The 9,738-nt window shown below is 34.4% G+C and overlaps 2 protein-coding genes across 9 annotated transcripts in view; one reads left to right on the forward strand and one right to left on the reverse strand.

Annotated features, from left to right (window-relative positions):
- The window catches only part of LOC106876049 (nuclear pore complex protein Nup50), a 73,254-nt gene extending 66,617 nt beyond the window's left edge, over positions 1–6,637 (reverse strand). For 2 of the 5 annotated variants that reach the window (XM_014924446.2, XM_014924444.2), the window contains exon 1: positions 5,951–6,108. The gene's annotated coding sequence lies outside the window, so the exon portion shown is untranslated. Of the gene's footprint in view, positions 1–130; positions 155–5,950; positions 6,109–6,551 lie in introns of those variants that run through there. The other 3 variants (XM_052976782.1, XM_014924445.2, XM_052976783.1) reach the window with 3 other exon arrangements.
- A 351-nt stretch (positions 6,638–6,988) lies between these two features.
- Positions 6,989–9,738, forward strand: part of LOC106876048 (PHD finger protein 21A) — a 48,507-nt gene continuing 45,757 nt past the window's right edge. For all 4 annotated transcript variants that reach the window (XM_052976780.1, XM_052976781.1, XM_014924441.2 and 1 more), the window contains exon 1: positions 6,989–7,184. In XM_052976780.1, the coding sequence (XP_052832740.1) occupies positions 7,122–7,184 (63 nt within the window). In that variant the 5' untranslated portion in view covers positions 6,989–7,121. The remainder of the gene's footprint in view (positions 7,185–9,738) is intronic.

Genomic DNA, 9,738 nt, shown 5'->3' on the forward strand with positions numbered 1-9,738 from the left:
GGAATAGAGACAGTCATACAGGAGAAAATAATCTAAAAATACAGTGAGATCTAGCAGAATAATAATAAAGATAATTGTCAGAAAAGAGGAAAATAATATACAGTAAAACAATGGAATTTGAACGACTTACTTATCTGATAAAATATAATCGTCCCGAGAACGGAAAGATAACGTATAGTGTGTGTGTGTGTGTGTGTGTGTATATATATATATATATATATATATATATATATATGTATGAAGACAGGTATGTTAAATTATGTGAAGGCATGCGATAGAAAGGCACATGAAAACGAGAGAAAGAGAATGAATGGAGGCAGACAGGGTGAAGTCAGTCAAAATTGGCGCCTTTCAATCATGATTACAACCGGACACCAAATACTGTCAGTCGATATATAATATAGTAATGTTTATACATACAAACAAACACGTTATGTATACTAGCAGCAAAATCTAGTTTTAAATATGATCCCATGAAGCGATATCCAATCTTCAAATATAATCCCATGAAATTTACTTAACTAAGTTACTTTAAAAAAAAAAGAAGATTCTGACGATGTTTCAATTGCTCTTAGAATGTCAATTTTACTCAGTAATTGTTATATCGAAGCCAACCAGAAAAAAAGAAAGACGGTTTATGTTGAGCTCCATAAAAATGTACAAATTGAATATAGAAAGGAAAATAATAAAAATTTACGTTTACACTTTCTATTTTCTACGAAAACATACTTTCAGTGTTATTTTTAAATGTCCTAATTTACATAATTTCTCTAACTGCAATCATTTTTCTTGTGTGTGTGACTTTTCCCTCCAATGTCTACGGCAATGTTTGACAATATACAATACATGCTTTTAGATTTTGTCACAAACTTAAAAGAACAATTACAGGGACAGCTCACATAGCCCCATGACCTTCTCATCGAAAAGATCCCTGTATGTATATATATATATATATTTATATATATAATCACTAGTATGTGAGTATATGTATAAATGTGCCGGCACTGATTAATAAATCTTTTTGAGGTTTAAGGCAGCATTATCTTTTTAAGGCGGTTTTTGCTACGGCAATTTACGTTCTGAGTTCAATCCCCGCCAACGTCAGCTTTTGCCTTTCATCCTTTCGGGCTCGATCAAATAAAATCAAGTGAAGGTTCTTTTATACCCCAAATTTCAAGCCTTATGTTTATTTCAGAAAGCATTTTTTCTTCTTTTCAGCGGAGTTTTTGTTGTAAGCTAAAATCCCACCGAGGTCAAAAGTAAGTACCAGTTGTAATCGACTGTATCCCTCTCGCTAAAATTATTGACCGTGGGACAAAATTTGAAACAATTATTAGTTTTTATGTTCCCAATGAACAACAGCTAGGGGTCTCCGAAAGAAATTTAACATAGTGAGAACAAGACTGTTTGGGGACCTCGGTAGGGGCCCTCAAATATCACAAGGGTTGTGACCCCAACTCTTAGGCAGGACCCCGGACCGATGTACCAGCTGAACATGCTACGTTTGGGCTCAAAACGTGATGAAGAGAAGATGGAAGAGGAAAAACGTTTATAATATTGCATACATCAAAATAATATTGCTATTAAAACATCCAGACGTCAGTCACCTCTGATGTCATTCACATTCGGCTAAATTTAATTTCTATTTTTAATTATTCAAAAAGAATCGAATTGTGTAAACCTGTTGCAGCGTAGAAATATAAATGTTATCGAATTCGAAAATTTTATAAGCTTCATTAATCGAGGCCGGCATTTAATAATGATGCTGTAAAAATTTTAAATCTCACCTATATAACACCATCATAATACAAATTTATTATTATCACAAAGCATCCGAAAGAAACTGGTATATATTTTACAACCAAGCATAAAATAGCCACATCGTTAACAAACCACTTGTCTATTTTATTCATCAGATGAAATGAAACGGAAAGTAGTTGATATATCTAGTTTAAACATCAAACGTGCAAATAACCTTGAAATATAACAGTTTGACGATATTAAAATAGATAAATCCCAGAAAAACAACATAGAGTTGAATAGAGCAAGAACTTGGTTGAAAACAGTTTAGCGACAGATTAAATGGTTTTGCATTTAGCTTCGTGCCTCTGCATCGAATTTAGATGCAATTAGAGTAAACTTCTGTCTTTTATCTTCCTCAAGATCGATAAAAAATTAGTATAAAGCGTGTGCTGTGTGTGTGTGTATATATATATGTATATAAAATTACTGTTAAAAGTTGAAGCGTTCACAAAATACGAGGACCAATATTTTGCAAAATCAATTAATTCCCTTTTCAATGAGAAATTCCTTTCTTTCACTGAGGTTAATCGAAGATACTAAACGGGTCGAGGGAATTTTATGTTACATCTTCAAGATGAGCCACTTAAACGGTCCCATGGAAATCTGAGAGTTATTTTACCCGTAACAACAGAACTGAAAGAGAATTTAGTAAAGACTAGGGAAAATTGTCGATAATTCAAAGAAAAAAAAAGTTGAGTGAAAATATTTGAAAAATTTTCTAAACGCATGTTTTTTTTTGTCTTTTTTTTATAAACTCTTCACCTAGTTATTGATTCTAATTAATTGGTTCTGCTAATTGTAGCACAAAACAACAGATATGTATGAGGAATTGTAAGGCTTTAAATGAAATATCCCCTAATCAGACAGAACCTGGACTTCAGAATACAGTGTTTTACAGAGGTTCACCAAAGAATACATAAAACGATTGCGATAAACAAGGTAGACATTAATAACATTCCTCGCCCAAAATTGACAAATTTCCACTTTTCACTAGGATTTAAAGTAAAATTAAAGAAAAGATAATTCATGCTAGAAAACTTCTCAAAATTCCTTGGAATGGAAGTTTAAAGGTGAAGAATGCCATTTCGTTTGTCACTTATTAATAATATATACACTTAAAGACTTAATAAGAATGGTAAAACTCCAGAATAAATTGCTTTCCATTAGTTTCTTTTAACTACGACAGCCAATATAAAACAGAATGGATATAAAAAATCAAAAAAATCAACAACCCTCTTCTCCCGAAAGGCCCAATCTAGAGATGTTTATAGAACATTGTCAGGAACACGAAATTGCAATATCCTGAAGCCTTTACATTCTGTATTTGAATCCGGCCAAAATAGAACACCAATAAAGAACTTGTGTCGATTACAAAATTCTTCCTTCGAAATTCTGTGATCTTCGAGCTAAGGTTGGAATTACATTTACTGCCACAGACTGAAAGAAACAGTGGCATCACGCAGAAAATCCTTCGTTGTTATTTAGTTACGCCCCTTTATGTTCCAAGTTCGAATCCTGTGGAAGTCCATAGAACACACATGAAACCGATCAAGTACCGCAGCTTAATGGCTCAACTTTTGTCACCCAGCAGAAATTATTCTTGCTTGTCTTAATACTATGGTTTGCAAAAAGTAGTTTATATATATATATATATATATATATATATTATATACATACATACACAAATATGGTTACATCTACTTCAATGATCTTTTTAAGAATTTGTTTTTTTAGTTGTCTCTTTTCATGTTGTTTTGCAACACTCCAAACACATACACACAAACCCCTCAAGAAACGCGAAGATCTATTAAACTCAAGGATCCACTAAGAACCAAAATACACCCAACCCACATAAATAAATATAATTCTCTCGCAGCCAAACGAAATCCTTGCTTGTTTATTTGTGACAAGTGAAAGTGAAAGCGGCGGCGGGGTGGGGGCACACATCAGCTCAGAAATTGTCTTGATCTTTGTGATCGAGTTTATAGAAACGATAAAACGCCGGACTGAATGATTATTAGCCATAATGTGAGTTCGAGCCCTTTACAAGCCATGGATAAATAAAAAAAATAATAAAATGAGCGAGAGGAAAGGATGTGGGCGGCGGGGATGTTTGTCAAATTAGTTTACAATCTTTAGTTACGTCCCTTTACGTTTTGAGTTCAAATTCCATTAGAGATCGACTTAGTAGTTCTGTATCCCCAGGTAGATTTAGTCGACCTCTGCATTATGTTGGGAGCTATTAATCTAATCGTTCTGCGTTCTGAGTTCAAATACACAAGAGCCGACTCTTCCTTCATTTCCTTGTTGCCGAAGACTACGTCGTTGGATCTAGTTGAGCCACATTTCCTGGTAACAGCGTCTGTACAGTTAGGTTTGAAGCAGGTTTGTTTTATTAGCTGTTTATTGTAATATACAAGCCCCAGATTTGTCCTAGTGGTGCAGACCTATGATCGAATGTACTCCAGGCGTGACCACCTTGTCTTTTTTGTGTGTGTATGTATATATAACAACATCGTCAACAAACAGACACAAGGATATGATCTGAAGGAGATTTGGCAGTTATTTCTAGCAGGTCGACAACTGCAAAGCTCCTTTAAACTTTTTGGTTGAAGGCGTTGCGAATGAGAGGATCCAATCTTCATGAAAGCGTGAAAGGTGACATTTAAAAACTATGAAAAAAAAAACCAATCCAATTCTAGAATATAAGAACATTTGTGGAACGTGTCAGCATGTAAATTATATTTCGTTTTCTTCCTCAGCAAGCACCAGTCAAAGTTACCGGAACTAAACAACAGCGTTTAATGACACGTGCTCGCTTTCAAACCAGAAAGCCGGCTGACAACCGCTTCATTTAAAACATTTATTAAACATATATCATATTAGTCGTTAATAAACTTAACGAAAAATCATTTTAGATACTGTTCCACATCGTCAGTCAAGACACGATTCGGAGACTTCTGTTATATTTCTGCTTTTAGCACCAAATCAGTCCCAATGTCGACCAGTCCGAACATCAAAAGCTTTCCCATCTTTTATTTTATTTATGTTTTAGCTACAATAACCAAGAACATTATTCGACGATTCACTTCTTTTTCTTTAGACGGACAAATGTGATCTGATCATTTCTTTCTAGCAAGAGTCCACTGACCGCATAGGAGGTCTCATGTGCTTTGGGCCCAGTGAAATTAGTTTTTTTTTCAATTTCACAGCTAAATATGAATATAATTGTAAATTAGAGGTTCTAATGTTCTCTGACAACGATGATGAGAACAAAAAATTATAGAATTTATTATATTCTACAACTGGCGAAACATCAAATATAACGAGAAATGTCCGTCGGGTTAGGGGAATAAATATGCTTTTCCCATGAAGATCTTAATTCAATAATAATAATCAGGCATATTTAATAATGAAAAATAGTTAACTATACGACAACGAAGTTGTCACGTGTCATTTATTTTGGAAATGAAGGTTTTGAGTTTCTGGACACCAAACCTAAACAAACGCAGAGATATAAAAGAAAATCATTAACAACAGCATTTACCTGGCCAGATTAATAATTTTAATTATAGAGAAGCTTTAATGTTTTCTATTGATGCGTATAGAATGTCATGTGTATATCTATGTGAATTATTCATGAATTGCTCGGGTGTTGCTCCGCTCCATCCTTAAGTTTTTGGGCACCAAATACAAACATCAAAATCTTAAAACACGTCGTGTTTCTTTCATTCAGTAGAAATGGCACGAAGACTGTAAATAAACAATAGCTGTTCGGACAAAGTGATCATGATTGAAATAAATCAACGTCTATCTTGGATCGTTTCAAAGTGAACACAGAAAACTTTTACATGTGGAGTATGGGACCCGGCCAAAACCACATGGAGGACATGGCATCAACTCATCTTAACAACCAACTGTTTGTGGCCTCGGAACTTATGCTATGATTGTTATATACTTATTGTTATTGGAGTACATTTTAAAATGCATTACTTCATTTAATGACAAATTCATTTAAAAACAAATAAATGAGCAGGGTTTAGATTAATAATTAATAAACAAAATTTCTTCCGTTAAGGATGGATTTGTTTTTGAAAATAAACATGCTTACAATGGCAAAAAAAAAGTAAATTTAGTTTAGACATACCGAATAGTAAACAGACAGTTGATAAAAGTTTTCAGTGAATATCTACAATACAATCGATCTGATGTGGCAATACATTAAACAAGGACATTTTTGAATTGTTCCTCTCTCGCTTTAAGGAAGCAGACATATTGAAAATAACAACTCGTGTTGCACTCACTCCTCCTCCTCCTCCTCCCACTTCAGCTTTCTCGATTGCTGCTGCTGCGCACTTTCACTTTCCCTCTTCCTAATAATTTTACTCTTTCTTTCATACCCCTCTGGTTTACTCTCTCTCTCTCTCTACGTCTCTCCCCCTTTCATTAACACACTCCTTCTCTCTTTCCCTCTTTTTCAAAAAGAAAAAAAAAACAAATTACTCCGCGCTATGTGAGAACACCGTTTTGTTGGGGGAGAATCAGCTTCTTCCATCTTGGTTATCTCACTTTGCTTTTTCTTTATTCACTTACACCAAAACACACATAAGCTTTAACACTTGTTTAAAGACTTGATTTTTTTTTTCAAACAATTTCCAAAAAAACATCTTTATTCAACTTGATAGGAAAGAAAAAAAGCACAATTTTTTTTTTCATAATACGCGTTGAAAAAGTAGTCCTGCACAAACCTCGATGTTTTGCATCCGGGTATTTTGTCCGGTCTCCGAACCATGGAAGTGATCGGATGAAGAAGACATGCGGAGAGAAAGAGAGAGAGAGAGAGAGAGAATATAGTTCTTCTAAGTAGTCGTCGTTTTAAGTGTGACTTACAGCTGCGTTTCGATTTCCAGTCGATTCTTTTTTGAAATAGCAGTCCAAACAGTCGAGATGTTTGGTCGAAATGACACCAGCGACTTGTTCGAGTCGGGATATTTTGCAACAGGCGCGGAAGAAAGTTATTCGGCCAGAGACGGCGGAGTGTTTTTATTTCTAGTCGTCGAATGTTAAAAGAAACATTTTTGGGGGTTTAAAAAAAAAAACAACACATTTTTATTTGTTGTTTTTTTCCTCAGCAGACGATCAGCCAAAAACTACAGAAAATCCACCAAAAACCACACCGAATTTTTTTTTTTTTTTTTTACAAACCATTTTATCCAAAACAAAGACTTTTTAAAGTGAACACACACACACACAAAAAAAAACGAAAAGTTTTTTTTCCTATATTTTCTCCTGTGCTGTTATTATTATTTACCCTAAAGATGGCCAAGGAAGATCTGGATAAGATTCAGGCGGAACTGAAGGCGGCCATACAAAACCATCAGGTTGTATACAAACTTCATAAAGCAAACTCTAACTCACTTTCATTCTACCTTTCTCTCTCTCTCTTTCTTCCTTTCATCCATCTCCCTTCTTTCTTCAAAATCAATTATCCATCATCCTCATCTTCTGATCACAACTTCTACTTTCTCATTCCTTCTTCTTCTTCTTGTTCTTCGAGGCCGATCGAACAACAAACTAATATTAACTTATTTCATTTCTTCCATGTCCTCCTCCTCCTCGTCATCGTCTTCTTCGTTATTATTGTTGTTGTTGTTTCTCCCTAATTTCTTGTTTTTCCCCCCTAATTTCTTCTCCCTACCTTTCCACCTGGTTCCAACTTCCAAGATCATTCTTAAAGATCTTTCATCACAGGAATTCCATCGACCAATGTTTCGCTTCGTTCCTTTTTCTTTAAATAAACGGATAAAATCACTTCAGATCTGCTATTTGTGTTTTTAACAGGAAAAAAGAAAGAAAGAAAAACCTTTGATAATTATGTCGTTGATTTGTCTCTAATTTTAATTTATGTATGTATATATACATATATGTATATATATATATATACATGTATATGTATATATTCTACGTGTGTTGTGTATCGCGTTTAACTGTATAACTATATAACACATATACACACATACATACACATATGTGTGTGTATGTATATATATATATGTGTGTGTGTGTGTATATATATATATATATATATATATATATATAAAAGGTTAATGCGTTGTGTCGCATTAAATGAGTATATCTCTTACTATATAAATATATATATATATATATATATATAGTTAGATGTGTGTATAAGTAAATTTGTGTCGCATTAGTGGAATGTGTATATATGTATGTATATATAGAGAGAAAGAGTTTGTATTAAAAAATATAGTTCTGTATGTGCATTTATATATATCTATATATGTGTGTGTGTATTTATATTGTCGCGTGTGTGTGTGTGTGTGTGTTGATGTAGATACATAAAGATGTATGTGTGTGTGTGTGTGTTTAATCAGTAAAGTTATGTGAGCGTGCGCCCGCGCCAGTTGTGAGGGTGAAGATTGTTGTGTTGTAATATCTTACATCGTGCTACACACTCATACAATATATGTGTATACACACGTATATATATATATATTGTAATCTCTGTGTATATATAATTTATATACACACACATTAGTCGTATCAGTTGGTGACTGATCGAAACTAAAGTTACTTGGCTGGTCGTTTATTAACTTACCTCTAGCTATTATTATTATTACGACTACCACTATTACTACTGCCTTGTAGTTAGTAGTAAAACTTACCCCATATTCGTTTGATTGGGGGGGGGGGGTAAACTCGGGCTTCACTCTCTCTCTCTCTTTCTACTTCATTGCTGACAAAATAGTTTGTCTTTTATTATATTAGTTAGTGGCAGCTGTAGACATTTTCCAGCATTCTTTTGCCCCCCCCCCCTCCAATATACGTGTGTGTGAACAGAGTTGGTTGTATTAACTAGTTAGAAATATTGATGAGTGTATTTTTTTAAAGCTCCGAATCTGCCTTGATCGAATAGAGACCTATCTATCGGCAAAGGTAGTCCAGGCGTGACCATCCTGTCCTATTATTTATATATATTTATTTACCTATTCGAGTAGGATTAATTAAAAAATTTTTTTTTTTTCAAGACGGTGGAGTATGGATATGAGACTTGGCTGACGAATTGTGTAGCATGTTGAGCACAAGAGCTCTTTCATTGTTGTTTGTTTTAGCCCCAGGTCAGCCCTGATGGACGAGGCCTGTGATCAAACACGTTCCAACCGTATTCAGGCATAATGTATCTAGAACTACCTCATCCTATCCGTCCTTCCCTAATTTCTAAGACGGCAGTGGATGTTTGGTTGGTGTTTCTAGCAAGTCAGCCACCCACCACGCATTAGAGGCTTCGTTGGCTCGAGTTCTTTAAATTTACCATGTTGTTTTGTGTTAATAAAGTTCTGTGAATACATTTATGTAGTAGTAGTAGTAGTTAAGTTATTTGTGTTTGTCACTTAAAGATCTTCGTCTATGTCTACATAATGTAATATCGTGTGAAAGAGTGATTTGTTCTTTAACCCCATGCCAGGTTTGAGCTGATAGAGCTATGATCAAAAGCGTTCCACTCATGATCATACCGTCTATTTTTACAGCTCTGAGACTACACTAGCCATCGTATCCGTTATCTAAGACGATAATGTGGTGATTTGAGGCGAATTCAGCTGCTATTTCTGCCAGGTGGAGCGACCACGAACAGCCTTTCTCGTTTTGGTTTGCTCTTGTAGTAAAGTTATGCTTGTGTGAATCGTTGTTGCAACTGTGTGGAAATTTTGGTTTGGTTCCGATAAAACATGACGAAAGGTAGTTGCCACTTCAAACAGAATTACAAGTTTAGTCTTAAGCCAATGTTAGGTCGACTTCAATTACAAGTCGACATAACTTAGTTTTATATAAATTTATTACATACATCTAGGATATATTTCTATCATATGTATGTATGAATCTATATATATATATATATATATATATATATATATA

This window comes from Octopus bimaculoides, chromosome 25 (assembly GCF_001194135.2).
Source record: "Octopus bimaculoides isolate UCB-OBI-ISO-001 chromosome 25, ASM119413v2, whole genome shotgun sequence".
NCBI lineage: Eukaryota > Metazoa > Mollusca > Cephalopoda > Octopoda > Octopodidae > Octopus > Octopus bimaculoides.